This window comes from Delphinus delphis, chromosome 9 (genome assembly GCF_949987515.2).
Source record: "Delphinus delphis chromosome 9, mDelDel1.2, whole genome shotgun sequence".
Lineage (NCBI taxonomy): Eukaryota > Metazoa > Chordata > Mammalia > Artiodactyla > Delphinidae > Delphinus > Delphinus delphis.
The window spans coordinates 18,997,616-19,015,252 of record NC_082691.1 but is presented as its reverse complement, the minus strand read 5'-3'; the positions used below and the strand labels follow the sequence as shown (position 1 = coordinate 19,015,252).

Sequence of the window (17,637 nt, the reverse complement as noted above, 5' to 3'; positions counted from 1 at the left end):
CATCACACTGGATTCTAGAACATTTTCATCACCTGAAAAAAAGCCCTCTTAGCTATTATCCTTCCACCACGTCATTTCCCACACCCCCAACCACTAGTCTACTTTCCATCACTAAAGATTCCCCTGTTTTGGACTTTCATATGAACGGAATTGTATGACTTGTGGGTTTTGTGTGATGGCTTATTTCACTTACCATAATGTTTTCGTTGGTTCATATATCCTGTAGCAGATATCTTAATTCTTTTCTTTTCGACATTTTTTTTTAGAGCAGTTTTAGGTTCAGAGCAAAATTGAGAGGAAGCTATAGAGATCTCCCATATACCACCCCGACACACACCACACATGCATAGCCTCTCCCATTACTGACATCCCCCACCCGATGGTACATTCATTATAGCTGATGAACCTACATTGATACATCATTATCACCAAAGTCCACAGTTTACCTTAGGGTTCACACTTGGTGTTTTTATGTCTGCATGGTATTTCATCATATGTGTACATCACATTTATTGATCAGTTCATCAGTTGAACATTTGGGTAGTAGGTTTATTTTTAAGAAACTGCTGAACTGTTCCCCAAAGTGGGCGTACCATGTTATATTCCCACCAGCAGTATATGAGCGCTCCGGTTGCTCCATATCCTTGTCAACACTTGTTATTTTCAGCCATTCCTGCTGTTGAGAAGCAGTTCATAGCCAGAATCGCTAACTAGAGGGCTGTGGGTATAAATTAGGTCATCAGGCTCTCTGGTCTCTGGGCAGGTAAGGGTAATAAGGACATAGCTTCATGCTTAGGCAAAGGCAGGGACAGTAGAACTGTGTACTTGAGCCTGAAGAATGAGACTCACTTTTGGTGCCCACAGGGAGTTAGTGACACTGACGACATAGTCTCCAACTATTCAGCCCAGTGCTTTGTGTGGGACGGGATTACTATATACACAGCTGACAGGCACGGGACATTCAGTCGCCTGCCTCCATGCAAATGTGGGGAACGAGGCCAGGAAAAGCACGTCATGGCCTGATTCTTTCATGCAGGGGGAAGTCCCAGTTCGTTCTTGAATGGCCTATTCTGGGCTGGGGGATAATCCCTCCCTCTTTTCTACCAGGTACAGTGGGGAACAGGCTAGAGGCACATTTTCTTGGCTTAATTATTCTATCCTAAGCTTAACCACCCATTTGGAGATGAAGAAAAAACATTATTCCACTGTCCCCAATCTTGGAGCTGATCAGGAGGGTTCTGGCTAAGCTGGTTAAAGAGAACTCTGAGACAGCTGCTGGAAAGCAGAGTTCCCACTGGATCCTACCTCATACCTGAAGGAATGTCTCCAAAGAAATCAGAGGCCCCCATTGGAAATAAAATCATAAAAGTATGTTTTAGTCTAATCAGGCTGCTATAACAAAATGCCACAAACTGGGTGCCTTATAAAAAACAGAAATTTATTTCTCACAGTTCTGAAGGCTGGAAGTCTGAGATCAGGATGTCAGCAATGGTCAGGTGAGAACCCTTTTCCCATTGCATCTTCACACGGTGGACGGGGAGCTAGCTCTCTGGGGCCTCTGTGGTGTCTCATTTATAAGGGCACTAAGGGCTTTCCATGGGAGCTCCATCTTCATGACCTAATCAACTCCCAAAGGTGCCATCTCCTAATACCATAACATTGGGATGTCAACATATGAATTTTAAGGAGGTACAAACATCCAGACCATAGCAAAGTACTAGAAGAAAATATGAAATTTTAAAAATTATCTCAGAGAGAAGGTTTTGTGTGCTACTTAGCCATGGAATACAAGATGATAAATTTGACTATATAAGAATTAAAAATTTTTTACATGGCCAAAATTCCTATAAACAAAGTCAAAAATAAAATGATAAGCTGGGAAAATATTTGCAATGCCTATTACAGACAAAGTGTTAATTTCCTTAACATATCAAGACTTCCCACAAGCCAGCAAGAAATGTACCAAAAATCCAGTAGAAAAATGGTTGAAATGAACAGAAAAGCCACAGAAAAGGAAACAGTATTGATTCCTTAATATTGGGGAAAGATGCTCAACTCTACTCATGAGAAGGGAAATGCAAATAGAAAAGAGATACTGTTTTTTGCCTGGAGGTGGACACCACATCCAGACAAACTCTGTCACGAACAATCACACCTCCTCTCTATTCTTCTAAGGGCCCTTTCATCTTTCCTAAAAATCACTTTCTCTCCCCTAAGATCATGTACATCCCCCTTCCCCTTCCCCTATTAAGATGGTGTTTAAACCTGAATTCTAAGCCACCGTGGGATTCACTCACTTTCCCCTGGCTATCTCCCCTGTATCCATGAAGTATACATGTTAAAACTTCTCTTGTTAATCTGTCTTTTATTACAGGGGTCTCAGCTAAGGACTTAGAAGGACAGAGGGAAATTATTTTTCCTCTCCTACAGGGCCTTGGCTTCAGAGGACCCCATCCGGGGATGTTCAGGACCAGTCAGGGAGTGAGTATTCCTGAGGTTCCGGAAGGGAGGAAGGCTGTGGAACTTTATTTCCTTCTCTGAAAGAGCAGAGGGTCTCTCACTGGTTGGGTGTTCTGGGTGGGGGAGAGAGTGGCACAGGGCAAGGGAGTGGAAAGTAAATTTAGTAAGTTTGCAATATTTTGCTCAGTGTTACACGTGAAGCAACCAGGATGCAATGAATATGAGCTTCTCTGGCCTGGAAAGGCTTGCCAAGACTGGCTGGAGACAAATACGTGGGAGAACCATGGGAGTGGGGTGCTAAAGCCATGTGCGTGCTGGTCCAGTGGCCCACAGGGGAGCCACTGTAGAGAGCTGCAAGAAGCTTCATGCCATCAGCATGGCCGCTGCCGCTGGGAGCGTGAGCCGGGCCCTGAGTGCTTTCTGCCCAAGGCGGGCCTGCAATGTACAGGTGCTTGAGTGGTGCGACCTGGGTGTCCCATCCTAGGGTTTGGATCCTAGAAGCCCATGGTTCCAGTACTGGATGAACAGGGACCATGGACAGAGCTTCCCCACAGATATAAAGATGGCTGGGTTTGTTGGCTCTCCCCTCACTGCCCGCGGACCTGCTGAAGGAGCTGGACTCTGGAACATTCACAGCAATGCTTCTTCTTCTCATCTTAAGTCTGTCGTGTTTCAAGTACATTATCGATAACGTAAGCGTTTGTAGGCTGCAAGCAGTCCATCCGTAGCTAAGCGTGTTCCAAGGTCCAACTTAACACAGCTTCAGAACATGATTCCTTTGCTAGCAAATTAGACACTTGCAGTAGCTGGATGCCAGGAAAGTCCCTTTAAATACTTTAAGGGCCTGAACCATTGCTGATGTGGGAGAAGACTCCCCGGGTCTTTCATGTGAAGCTGGAGGGGTGCCTGCCGCAAAGATTCTGGCCCTGCCCTCCAGCTACCTGATCCATCTCACCTGGCTGAGACCTAGGTGGAACCAGGATTCAGCATCTCAGAGGTCAGGAACAAGACAGCAAGGGGCATCCTGGTCCCTTTCAGGCTCTGTGTGATTCTGGCCCAGTTGGGTCCTTGGTGCCAGGACCACAGGCTTTCAGAAGGAGATCTGAGCTGACAAACGGACAACAGAACATCATAATGGCAGAAACAACCTCAGGGCTGGAAACAGACACTGTAATCACAGGAGAAAAAACCCACAACAAATTCCAAAATCTAACCCTTAAGATCCCTGGATCAGGGAGGGGAAGGACGGGGAGATTCCCCTTATGGTAGAAACAGGGCAACATGAAGAACGTTGTGCAGTCAAGCTGAAAATTAAACAGACGTGAGTTTCTTTAATTCAAAGCCTTAATTATTCTGACGTCTTCCATAACTTAATCTAAGCCATCACTTCAGCTTTAATTATGCATAATGAAATGGATTACTTACAGTAACTAATATGATAGGAAAAACTGAGAGGTGAGAATTGGTAACTTAGCAACTGTTTATTCATCTTTTTCTTCAGTCCATGTTTATTGACTACCTACTATGTTGCAGCCTTTACTACAGTCCTATTAGGAAAAATATAGCATATACTATGGGCCAGTTTCTTTTCCTTCATTAGCTCATGGACTGCTTGCAATAATACTGCATCACAGGTATTATTCTCCCTGATTTATAGAAGTGGAACTGAGATTCTGAAAGGGTAAATAATTTGCCTAAGGTCACACAGAAAAAACTTTTTTTTTTTTTTGCCATTTACCTATTTTAGAGAGAAACATACAGACTGACATTTTGAATCTTAACTCCTGTTTTTGTTTTTGTTTTGGTCGTACCGCACAGCTTGTGGGATCTCAGTTCCCCAACCCAGGATTGAACCTGGGCTGTGGCGATGAAAGCCTGGAATCCTAACCACTAGGCCACCAGGGAACTCCCTTAACTCCTGTTTTACACAGGAAAAGTCAACTTTTCCTAAGGGAAAAATGAGTGACCAAAATTGTCCTTTTGGGAAATTAACCTGACAGTTGCCTGTAGGATGCATCGGATGCTACAGAGAAAGTCCAGGTCAGAGGCCAGGACCTAAGTCAGAGAGGTGGCAGCCAAACTGGAAAAAGAAGCTACATGGGGCACTGTGGAGGCTAGAAGGGGCTTGATGAGGATTTGGACATGATGGGCAAGTTACCCATCCTCTCCGAGCCTTAATTTCCTTGTGCCCAGAAGGGGCTGTAACCGGTTTATTTAGCAGTTTCAATCCAGGGGCATATAAACAGAAATCGTTTTATTTTTCCTCCAGTCATCCTTTTTAATCTGCCTCATCGTTTTACATCTCCCTTTCTTGTTTCTTAATAGCTTGCTTCCTGGTCACTTGCAGTTAGTCATCGTCCTTGATAGTCACAGCTTCCATCTCAAACTCAGTTCTCATTTCCAGCCTCTCCCCTGCTGCACCCTTGGTGCCTGGGTGTGGGGTGTGGTCCGGCTCCCTTGCCCTGGGGGGGAAGGTGGGAAGGAGGGAGAGGAAAGGGGATGAGCGTGGCTCCCTAGCTGGCCCTCCTTGCTGTCTCCCTCCATTGGTTGTGGTAGCTCTCTGGGTTCATACAGACTAACTAGCCAGGAGTGACCTCTGTGTATCCAAATGCTGGTTCACTAGTGGGGCACACGTGCTCTTCAGAGCATCTGGGGGTCTCCCCACGGCTCATGTCCCTGGTGGGGAGGAACAATGCCCCCATCCATCCCCTGCCACCAGCCTTGGGCTGCTGGGCACCCCTCTCCCAGCAGGCAGTTCTCGAGTGAAAGGAGCAGGAGAGAGGGTCCAAGTCCTGCTTCCTTCCACTCTGTCCACTGTCTTCCTCCTGCACCATGTTGAGGGCAGGGGCTGCTCCACCACCACCTTCCCTCTGCACGGCCACCGCTCCTTGTCTGGGTGGAGGCTGGACTCGAGCTGTGGTTCACTCACCGGGTCTTGTAGCCTGGCACAGGGCTGCATGAGGCATGAAAGCACTGCACAGGGCAACACCTGGCCCCAAGGGAATAGGCCACATCACCCTGCAGTGGGCAGAAGCTTCCTCCAAAATCTTCCTCCACTGACATCTTTGAGGGCTGGAGGGGCGGTGGATGGAGTCAAAGGGCAGTGTCTACAGTTGCAGATCTGCCTTGAGGAGGGGTCTGGTCCTTGGTTCCTCTCTTTATTTTATTTTTATTTATTTTTATTTTTTGGCTCCTCTCTTTGGAATGAGTGCTTTAGTCTCCAACTCTGAGTCTGACTCATCAATTCAGGAGAGCAGAAAAATTCCTACTCGCCTACCCCTGTTTCCGAGAATGACAACGTGCCTGGTAACAGGGAGCCCATCATGGATGACTCTGTTTATGTCCAGCTTTTACCATCCACTCTTTCTTTGCTCTTTTGACTTTTATTCTGGGGCTCTCTGTACAGATGCATGGTGGGTGTGGACTTTTTTTTTTTTTTTTTTTTTTGCGGTACGCGGGCCTCTCACTGTTGTGGCCTCTCCCGTTGCGGAGCACAGGCTCCGGACGCGCAGGCTCAGCGGCCATGGCTCACGGGCCCAGCCGCTCCGCGGCACGTGGGATCTTCCCGGACCGGGGCACGAACCCGTGTCCCCTGCATCGGCAGGCGGACTCTCAACCACTGCGCCACCAGGGAAGCCCGGGTGTGGACTTTTAAGATGGACTCCTAGCTGACCAGGGCTGGTTGGCTGGCCTCTTGGTACCATGCGGTCACAGAAGGGGGGAATCAAAGAACAAACAGTCCTGTGGTGTTTGGAGTCTCCCTTAGTGACACTAAAGCCTCTGTTTGATTTCTCGCATGGTAACAAAACCAGGAGGGGAAGGTGAGTGGCACCTGGAATAGACTCTGGGTGTAAGGCGGGTTTCAGGTCCTGGATAACACGCTGGAAGGGTGCACAGAAGTGAACTAAAGATGCAGGAGGCCATCCTCTTCCTGCTTCTCCTGGGCGCCCTGTCAGGTAGGAACTCTGTTTTGCCACCTGTCTTGGCCCATTCAGTTTGCTTGATATCATTGTGTAATAAAGTCCCCAAAGAGGAAATTGCCTCTGGGAGGCTTTGTTCAAGTGTGGGCTTCTCAGCATCAGGGAGCCCTGAGAGGCTGGGATGGTGTATCTGGAGAAGAGGGTACCCAAAAAGCCACCATCTAATCAATGTTCATACAGACTTCACTTCCCCTCTTGTGCTAACTGGCCTGTGTGGTCCTTTCAACACCTAAAATTGGGAAAAGAATTTTCCTAGTAGGGCTTTTTATGCATGTCAGCCAGTCTTTGTGGAGATTCTGGCCTTACTCTGGAGCCTTCTGGGGGCAAACTGAGGTTGCAAATCACCCTATGGGAAAACCGAGGTACTGAGGGGCTAGTGTCTCAAGTCTTGAGCAAAGAAAATTTCTGATAGAAGCCAAAGATTCACCTCGTGCTTCTGGCACTCCCTCTTCCGAACTCAAGAGCTTCAAGAATCTTGGATGATTTTGCAGTGTTGTCAGCTTGGATTACTTAAATTGAGCCTTTTAAATTAAATCTTATTTTTGAATAGGTAGTATATGCATTATGTATGGAATTCAATCATGTTAAATTTGCAGATTAATTTAGGGATAATTTACATCTTTGATGAGTTATATAGTAAAAAATGCTTAGAGGAGTGTCTGGTACCTAGTAAATGCTTAGTAAATGTTAGTGATTATTATGTACGACATTGAGTCTTCCTATCCAAGAACAGGGCTCTAGAAACTTGTTCAAGTCTTCATTTGTTTTCTCAGGAGTATTTTGAGATTTTTTCTTTCATATAGATCTTGCACATTCTGATTGTTTATTTCTAGTTCCTTTTCTTTTTAGCAGTTGTAAATGGAATTTTCTCTTCCCTCTTATCTTTCAGTTGATTGTTATATAATGTATGGAAGTTTTTTGATGAATTATCTTACTATTTGTAATGATGTTTCAGTTGATTCTCATGCATTTTCCAGGTTTGAAGATGATAAATATTTGTTCTTTTCCTTGTTTGTTTTTTTTTTTTAATCTCTTATTTCTTTCTCTTATCCAACTACTGGGCCTGTATCTTCAGATTGCTGTTCAATAATGATGAGTGTATACTCTTGTCTTGTTCTCCATGAAGCATGATGTTAGCTTTTGGTATGAAATAGCTTTGGGTATGTTTTATATGTTAAGGAGATAGCTTTTATTCTTATTTAGGCTATTTGCTTGTAAGTCAAAATGGATTTTTAAATCAGATGTTTTCTCAAGATCTATAGAAAGGACCACTTGATTTTCCTCTTTGATCTGTTGATAACATAAATAAATCACGGTTTCCTAATAATATTGAAATGTCTTTAACCTTGGGCTTTTAGAGGGCAGGAGGAACTGTGAGTGTGAAGCTGGGCCTTGAGCTTCTCAGACTCTCACTTGAAGTAAACATTGGAGATTTTCCCAGAAATATAGGCTTTTAGGGTCATAATCATTTGAGTTAAGAGGTGACATTTATTGTCATTGGGGGAAGAGTGAGGTTAGGAAGAATCCAGCATCTTATACTGAAACATTATCATTTGGAACCTTCTCATCAGATGTGTGAAAGGAACAGATCACAAAAGTTTGCAAGAAATACTTGAGATTCTTTATAAAAACCACACTCCAATCCCTCCCTCTCCAAAAGACCATGCACTGTACTGCACTTTTGCTTCCATAGGTCAAATCCTACTTTTTGGAAGGTCTACTGTGATGCAGACTGTTTCTCTCTCACCTTCTTAGGTGAGTCTGAGAACCTGATCCTTACCCTTGATCTCAGAAACATCAGGGTCACAGAGGATTGGGGGAGGGGAACAGCCACACCAGTCCCTGCCTTTGGGGAACTGGAAACACGCATCACCAAAATAATCTCAAACAAAGTAACATTCTCCAGTATCCTTTTTCCTCTCATTTGGTCTAACTCCTATGCATCCTCCAAGGCCCAATCAGGCCCAAGCTCCTCCATGGAGCCTTCCCAGATTGCCCTACCTCTTGGTGCACACTCTCCCTGCTGCACCCTGGAGCTCCTTTCGTCTGCACATGGAATGCATTTTAAGGGTTTAGTACAGAGCCTAACACAGAGTAAGTGCTCAGTGAAAGGCAGCAGGAGTTATACTATAATTCATCCGTTATGTGTCTGCCCTGTCTCCTCAAGTGGAATGTCAGCCCTACAATAAGAGGTTTCGCGTTTCTTCTTGCTCTGTGGTCCCTGAGTGCCAACACATATAGCGTAGCTAATAAATGTTGTTTTTGTTGATCATTATCCCTTTGGGGACCTGTTTTTTCCCCCACATTTACTGATATCCCCTAAATGCAGAAATTTAGATCATCTGCCTACTTAATATTGGAATTGAGATTGGCTTCTGTCTTTTTCACCTCCTATTAAGATGAGGGAAAGAAAACATTTTCTCTTTGGGATGCTAAAGTGTCCCATTCCAGTGACAACTTAGAAAGGAAGGCCCTAAAAGAACATAAACTACACAAGACTCCCAACTGTAGCAGGGGAAAGAGTTGAGATGAAACAATCTCTGGCTCCATCCGTACCAAAGGACCATGTGTCATTCGTGGGAGATAGAGGACTTAGCAAAGGCCCCTTGGTGTATTTAAATCCACTGCACACTGAAGTTGTCTCCACTTTGAGAAAGTCTCCAGGGAACTAGCTTTTGTCTGAGTCTCAGGGAAATGAAAAGTACCAGTGTGTTTAATGGAAGAAGGGCTCCTTGGTAGCTGGAAGACCCGCAGGAACATGAAAAAGTTACCAGGCCCACTGACCTGAGTTTTGTCCACGGAGCACCAGGTGTGAGGCCATCTTGGTCTCTCTAGGACAATCCCCAAGTCTGCCATCTGGACCTAGACCCCTGCTAGGTGGTGTCAGGAATCAAAAGAGGCCCCAGGCTCAGTGTATTTTGCTGCTGAGGAAGCAGGTGCAACCCCTCCTGAATGCTCTTATTAATTTGAAAAGGCAGGAAGGTATAGTCCATTTCCAGAAAGTCTTTCTGTGGGTGATTAATCCTTTGTATGGGATCCAAAGAACATTATAAAAAGTTTCTACTTTTTCTCTCATGTCACTTTCCTATTCAGACAACCTCAGAGAAGCAAAAGGCCATCCCTCCTCTCAGTCCTCCCTCCCTCTTCCTTTTCCATGGCAACCCAGTTGTCTCCCCCTCACCTCCAGCTGAAACACTCACTTCCTGGAGTCTGCCTGCTTTTCCACCTCCAAGGAGCTGCAGGAGGTTTGCGAGAAGCCAGCCCCCCTCAGGCCAGCACCAGAGTGACGTGGCAAGACAAACAACCCCCTCTCTCGCTAATGATGACCTAGTGCCATTTACACTGTAGGTGTAAGTGCAGATTTCACAGAATCATTACAAGACTCACCATCCTTTCTTCTGTGTCCTACTAAGGGCTCTCTTCTATTAGCCTTTGCGGGGTAAAGAATCAGCCCCCCAAAGTGGGTGGGTGAGCATCCCATCCAGGAAGGCATACACTGTGGAAATGAAAGACATAGGATAGGAAGACATTGCATATAGTGAAACAACACTGTATAATGTTTTCTAGTATGTTGAGTGTATGCATTTTCTTATACAGTACCTGTGACAGTGAATTCCAGTAGGGCTGCAGTTAGTCTGAGTGGCTTTGGTAAAGTTCCTGCACAGAGCTGACTCCCGTTCGAGGCAGGAAGTCTGCTGATTAATAGCACTGCTTTGTAACCACGGCTTCCAGGAGTTTGGGGACAGTTTGCAGCGGCCTGGAAGCATTGTTATTGATGACGGTGAGACTGATGATTGGTACCTGGCCTCGGTGAGCTCCTCAGAGGGCTCTGCTCTTGGCGCTGGTTATGTAACAGGATGGTACCTACATAAGCATCAAAATAGAAACAGTTGGGCTTCCCTGGTGGCGCAGTGGTTGAGAGTCCGCCTGCCGATGCGGGGGACACGGGTTCGTGCCCCGGTCCGGGAGGATCCCGCGTGCTGTGGAGCGGCTGGGCCCGTGAGCCATGGCCGCTGAGCCTGCGCGTCCGGAGCCTGTGCTCCGCAACGGGAGAGGCCGCAGCAGTGAGAGGCCCGCGTACCACAAAAAAAAAAAAAAACACACACACACACAAAAAAAAAAAATAGAAACAGTTCCAGCAGAGACTCTAACTTGGGCTCACTGTTTCCAGGGTATCAGTGACTATGTTGGTGGTTCCTGATCTGAGCAAGTGCACTTTGCTCTGGCTCTTAGGGACAAGAGGACAGCAGGAGCTGGCACCGGGCCTCTCCCGTCCTCTTGCTACGAGGCAGTGTTCGGCTGGGATGCACATCCTTACTTTAATGTTGTTGCTATACTGTATCCTTTTTCTGTAATCAACTATAGATGTGGAAGCATTCTCATTTGGGTCCTGTGTGTCTTCTTGAACAATTGAACAATTAGAAGTGTTTAATGGCTACTGTCAGTGTAGCAACACAGCCCTGAGAGATAGAGTTGACAGAGGGCCCAACAGAAGTTAAGGGATCAGCCTAAGGTCACATAGTCAAGTAGCAGCAAGGCACAAAGCAGCTCTGATTCCAAATCCCTTTCTCTTTTCACAACACTCCTCTGACTTCTTTCACTACCATTTGGATTGGTTAATAGAGAGAATGAAGAGGTATTTATCACCTCAGGTGCGACCTGCCCTGTGTACCAAAAGCAGAGCTGTAAGTAAGAGCTGCTGCATCCCCGGAGGGAGAAGATGGCATTGCCCCACACTTCCTGGACCACGTCATCAACTTTGGTGTCCGAGATCCACATGGTCAGCTTCCTCCCCTGGAACTGAGGCTGCGGAGGCCTTCATTATCCCCACACGTGCTCCAGGGAGGGGGCCTCCTTGGTTCCTTTCTGGCAAGGCAGTGGTTTTGCTCATTTGGAAACAAGCGAGCCCATCATCCAGCCAGCTCTCAACCACAAGCTAGATGTTTCAGGGGGCTCAGTGACTGATAATAAACCTTTTTTTGTGCTTTTTCTTTTTCAAAGTGTACCCGTCAAGCAAGTATAATTTGCTTCTTAATTAAGATGCATGTGTAAGTCAAATTCCATTAAAGCCTCTTTCTTGCTCTCAAGCACTCAGACCACCAGAGAAAATTTGGAACACCAGTCTCAAAAGGAAAGTGCATGATGTCTTAGGGAGAGTGGGCCCCTGGCTCCCAACCTTCCCTCTGCCACCGATTAGGTGGGTGCCTTTGGACACATACCTTAAAAAAAAAAAAAAAAAGAAAAGAAAAAAAAGTTTAAAGTCTTTACTGGAGTATAACTGCTTTACAATGGTGTTAGTTTCTGCTGTATAACAAAGTGAATCAGCTATACGTACACATATATCCCCCTCTTGCATCTCCCTCTAACCCTCCCTATCCCACCCGTCTAGGTGGTCACAAAGCACCAAGCTGATCTCCCTGTGCTATGCGGCTGCTTCCCACTAGCTATCTATTTTACATTTGGTAGTGTATATATGTCCATGCCACTCTCTCACTTCGTCCCAGCTTACACTTCCCCCTCCCCATGTCAAGTCCATTCTCTACATCTGCATCTTTATTCCTGTCTTGCCCCTAGGTTCTTCAGAACCTTTTTTTTTCTTTTAGATTCCATATATATGTGTTAGCACACAGTATTTGTTTTTCTCTTTCTGACTTCCTTCACGCTGTATGACAGAATCTAGGTCCATCCATCTCACTACAAATAACTCAATTTTGTTTCTTTTTATGGCTGAGTAATAGTCCATTATATATATGTGCCACATCTTCTTTATCCATTCATCTGTGAATGGACACTTAGGCTGCTTCTATGTCCTGGCTATTGTAAATAGAGCTGCAATGAACATCGTGGTACATGACTCTTCTTGAATTACGGTTTTCTCAGGGTATATGCCCAGTAGTGGGAATGCTGGGTCACATGGTAGTTCTATTTTTAGTTTTCTAAGGAACCTCCATACTGTTCTCTATAGTGGCTGTATCAATTTACGTTCCCACCAACAGGGCAAGAGGGCTCCCTTTTCACCACACCCTCTCCAGCATTTATTGTTTGTAGATTTTTTGATGATGGCCATTCTGACAGGTGTGAGGTGATACCTCACTGTAGTTTTGATTTGCATTTCTCTAATGATTAGTGATGTTGAGCATTCTTTCATGTGTTTGTTGGCAATCTGTATATCTTCTTTGGAGAAATATCTATTTAGGTCTTCTGCCCATTTCTGGATTGGGTTGTTTGTTTTTTTGATATTGAGCTGCCTGAGCTGCTTGTGTATTTTGGAGATTAATCCTTTGTCAGTTGCTTCGTTTACAAATATTTCATCCCATTCTGAGGGTTGTCTTTTCATCTTGTTTATGATTTCCTTTGCTGTGCAAAAGATTTTATGCTTCATTAGGTCCCATTTGTTTATTTTTGATTTTATTTCCATTACTCTAGGAGATGGGTCAAAAAGGATCTTGCTGTGATTTATGTCATAGAGTGTTCTGCCTATGTTTTCCTCTAAGAGTTTGATAGTGTCTGGCCTTACATTTAGGTTTTTAATCCATTTTGAGCTTTATTTTTGTGTATGGTGTTACGGAGTGTTCTAATTTCATTCTTTTACATGTAGCTGTCCAGTTTTCCCAGCACCACTTATTGCAGAGGCTGTCTTTTCTCCAGTGTATATTCTTGCCTCCTTTAGCAAAGATAAGGTGACCATATGTGCATGGGCTTATCTCTGGGCTTTCTAATCTGTTCCATGGATCTATATTTCTGTTTCTGTGCCAGTATCATACTGTCTTTATTACTGTAGCTTTGTAGTATAGTCTGAAGTCCAGGAGCCTGATTCTTACAGCTCCATTTTTCGATCTCAAGATTGCTTTGGCTATTCGGGGTCTTTTGTGTTTCCATACAAATTGTGAAATTTTTTGCTCTAGCTCTGTGAAAAATGCCATTGGTAGTTTGACAGGGATTGTATTGAATCTGTAGATTGCTTTGGGTAGTATAGTCATTTTCACAATGTTGATTCTTCCCATCCAAGAACATGGTATATCTCTCCATCTGTTTGTATCATCTTTAATTTCTTTCATCAGTGTCTTATAGTTTTCTGCATACAGGTCTTTTGTCTCCTTAGGTAGGTTTAACCCTAGGTATTTTATTCTTTTTGTTGCAGTGGTAAATGGGAGTGTTTCCTTAATTTCTCTTTCAGATTTTTTCATCATTAGTGTACAGGAATGCAAGAGATTTCTGTGCATTAATTTTGTATCCTGCAACTTTACCAAATTCATTGATCAGCTCTAGTAGTTTCCTGGCAGCATCTTTAGGATTCTCTATGTATAGTATCATGTCATCTGCAAACAGTGACACTTTCATTTCTTCTTTCCAATTTGGATTCCTTTTAGTTCTTTTTCTTCTCTGATTGCTGTGGCTAAAACTTCCAAAACTATGTTGAATAATAGTGATGAGAGTGGGCAACCTTGTCTTGTTCCTGATTTTAGTGGAAATGGTTTCATATTTTCACCATTGAGAATGATGTTGGCTGTGGGTTTGTCATATATGGCCTTTATTATGTTGAGGTAGGTTCCCTCTATGCCCACTTTCTGGAGAGTTTTTATCATAAATGGGTGTTGAATTTTGTCAGAATCTTCTTCTGTATCTATTGAGATGATCATATGGTTTTTCTCCTTCAATTTGTTAATATGGTGTATCGCATTGATTGATTTGCAGATATTGAAAAACCCTTGCATTCCTGGGATAAACCCCACTTGATCATGGTGTATGATCCTTTTAATGTGTTGTTGGATTCTGTTTGCTAGTATTTTGTTGAGGATGTTTGCATCTATGTTTATCAGTGATATTGGCCTGTAGTTTTCTTTTTTTGTGACATCTTTGTCTGGTTTTGGTATCAGGGTGATGGTGGTCTCGTAGAATAAGCTTGGGAGTGTTCCTCCCTCTGCTATAATTTGTAAGAGTTTGAGAAGGATAGGTGTTAGCTCTTCTCTAAATGTTTTATAGATTTCGTCTGTGAAGCCATCTGGTCGTGGGCTTTTGTTTGTTGGAAGATTTTTAATCACAGTTTCAATTTCAGTGCTTGTGATTGGTCTGTTTACATTTTCTGTTTCTTCCTGTTTCAGTCTTGGAAGGTTGTACCTTTCTAAGAATTTGTCCATTTCTTCCAGGTTGTCCATTTTATTGGCATAGAGTTGCTTGTAGTAATCTCTCATGACCCTTTGTATTTCTGCAGTGTCAGTTGTTACCTCTCCTTTTTCATTTCTAATTCTATTGATTTGAGTCTTCTCCCTCTTTTTCTTGATGAGTCTGGCTAATGGTTTATCATTTTGCTTATCTTCTGAAAGAACCAGCTTTGAGTTTTATTGATCTTTGTTATTGTTTCCTTCATTTCTTTTTCATTTATATCTGATCTGATCTTTATGACGTCTTTCCTTCTGCTAACTTTGGGGTTTTTATTGTTCTTCTTTCGCTAATTGCTTTAGGTGTAAGGTTAGGTTGTTTATTTGAGATGTCTCTTTTTTCTTGAGGTATGATTGCATTGCTATAAACTTTCCTCTTAGAACTGCTTTTGCTGCATCCCATAGGTTTTGGGTTGCCGTGTTTTCATTGTCATTTGTTTCTAGGTATATTTTGATTTTCTCTCTGATTTCTTCAGTGATCTCTTGGTTATTTAGTAGTGTATTATTTAGCCTCCATGTGTTTGTATTTTTTACAGATTTTTTCCTGTAACTGATATCTAGTCTCATAGCATTGTGGTTGGAAAAGATACTTGATATGATTTCAATTTTCTTAAATTTACCAAGGCTTGATTTGTGACCTAAGATATGATCTATCCTGGAGAATGTTCCATGAACACTGGAGAAGAAAGTGTATTCTGTTGTTTGTGGATGGAATGTCCTATAAATGTCAATTAAGTTCATCCTGTTTAATGTATCATTTAAAGCTTGTGTTTCCTTATTTATTTTCATTTTGGATGATCTGTCCATTGGTGAAAGTGGGGTGTTAAAGTCCCCTACTATGATTGTGTTACTGTCGACTTCCCCTTTTATGGTTGTTAGCATTTGCCTTATGTATTGAGGTGCTCCTATGTTGGGTGCATGAATACTTACAATTGTTATATCTTCTTCTTGGATTGATCCCTTGATCATTATGTAATGTCTTTCTTTGTCTCTTGTAATTGTCTTTATTTTAAAGTCTATTTTGTCTGATATGAGAATTGCTACTCCAGCTTTCTTTTGATTTCCATTTGCATGGAATATCTTATTCCATCCCCTCACTTTCAGTCTGTAGGTGTCCCTAGGTCTGCAGTGGGTCTCTTGTAGACAGCATATATACGGGTCTTGTTTTTGTAACCATTCAGCCCGTCTATGTCTTTTGGTTGGAGCATTTAATCCATTTACATTTAAGGTAGTTATCGATATGTATGTTCCTATTCCCATTTTCTTAATTGTTTTGGGTTTGTTATTTTAGGTCTTTTCCTTCTCTTGTGTTTCTTGCCTAGAGAAGTTCCTTTAGCACTTGTTGTAAAGCTGGTTTGGTGGTGCTGAATTCTCTTAGCTTTTGTTTGTCTGTGAAGGTTTTATTTCTCCATCAAATCTGAATGAGATCCTTGCTGGGTAGAGTAATCTTGGTTGTAGTTTTTTGTACCCTTTTTTTTTTTTTTTTTTTGTGGTACGCTGGCCTCTCACTGTTGTGGCCTCTCCCATTGTGGAGCACAGGCTCCGGATGCACAGGCTCAGCAGCCATGGTTCACGGGCCCAGCCGCTCCGTGGCATGTGGGATCTTCCTGGACCAGGGCAAGAACCCATGTCCCCTGCATCGGCAGGCAGACTCTCAACCACTGTGCCACCAGGGAAGCCCCTTGGTTGTAGTTTTTTCCCTTTCATCACTTTAAATATGTCCTGCCACTACCTTCTGGTTTGCAGAGTTTCTGCTGAAAGACCAGCTGTTATCTTTATGGGGATTGCCTTGTATGTTATTTGTTTCTTTTCCTTTGCTGCTTTTAATATTTTTTCTTTGTATTTAATTTTTGATAGTTTAATTAATATGTGTCTTGGCACGTTTCTCCTTGGATTTATTGTGTATGAGAGTCCCTCCACTTCCTGGACTTGGGTGGCTACTTCCTTTCCCAAATTAGGGAAATTTTCAAATATAATCTCTTCAAATATTTTCTCAGTCCCTTTTTTTTTTCTCTTCTTTCTTCTGGGACCCCTATAATTCAAATGTTGGTGTGTTTAATGTTGTCCCAGAAGTCTCTGAGACTGTCCTCAATTCTTTTCATTCTTTTTACTTTATTCTGCTCTGCGGTAGTTATTGTCACTATTTTATCTTCCAGGTCACTTATCCGTTTTTCTGCCTCAGTTATTCTGCTATTGATTCCTTCTAGAGAATTTTTAATTTCATTTATTGTGTTGTTCATCTTTGTTTGTTTGCTCTTTAGTTCTTCTAGGTCCTTGTTAAACGTTTCTTGTATTTTCTCCATTCTATTTCCAAGATTTGGGATCATCTTTACTATCATTATTCTGAATTCTTTTTCAGGTAGACTGCCTATTTCCTCTTCATTTGTTTGGTCTGGTGGGTTTTTACCTTGCTCCTTCATCTGCTGTGTATTTCTCTGTCTTCTCATTTTAGTTAACTTACTGTGTTTGGGGTCTCCTTTTCGCAGGCTGTAAGTTCATAGTTCCCATTGTTTTTGGTGAATGCCCCCAGTGGGTAAGGTTGGTTCAGTGGGTTGTGTAGGCTTCCTGGTGGAGGGGACTGGTGCCTGTGTTCTGGTGGATGGGGCTGGATCTTGTCTTTCTGGTGACATACCTTATACTTATCTGTAGAATGAATGAACTGAATATTTGGTGAATTTTATATCTTATTAATTGCTCTATTTTTAGGGTGTGGACCCTAGCCACTTATTATTATTATTACTATTGCTTTAATACTGCTACTACTGCTTTTAACAGCAAGGAAGCTGGAGAAAGTGGGTGTTGGACTAAGAGTTGGGAGATCCAAGCTTGGCCACCTTTCTTATCAGTGTCCCTGGAGTGTCTGCCTCAAAGTTTTTAGGGTTCAGTTACATGACCCTGGCATACATAACTTTTTCCTGGGAAGAGAGGCCTCCAGATGAAGAGCAGAACAGCTCTGGCAAGAATGTCAGCAGAAAGGGCATATTCAAAGACACAGCCTGGTTTTATCCATACATGGAATAGGTAGTTCTCAACACAAA

At 43.2% G+C, this 17,637-nt stretch overlaps 1 protein-coding gene across 1 annotated transcript in view; it reads left to right on the top strand.

Annotated features, from left to right (window-relative positions):
• Positions 1-6,370: 6,370 nt before the first annotated feature.
• Positions 6,371-17,637, top strand: part of CDHR3 (cadherin related family member 3) — a 97,413-nt gene continuing 86,146 nt past the window's right edge. The window contains exon 1 of the mRNA XM_060021230.1: positions 6,371-6,416. Coding sequence (XP_059877213.1) covers positions 6,371-6,416 — 46 coding nt within the window. The remainder of the gene's footprint in view (positions 6,417-17,637) is intronic.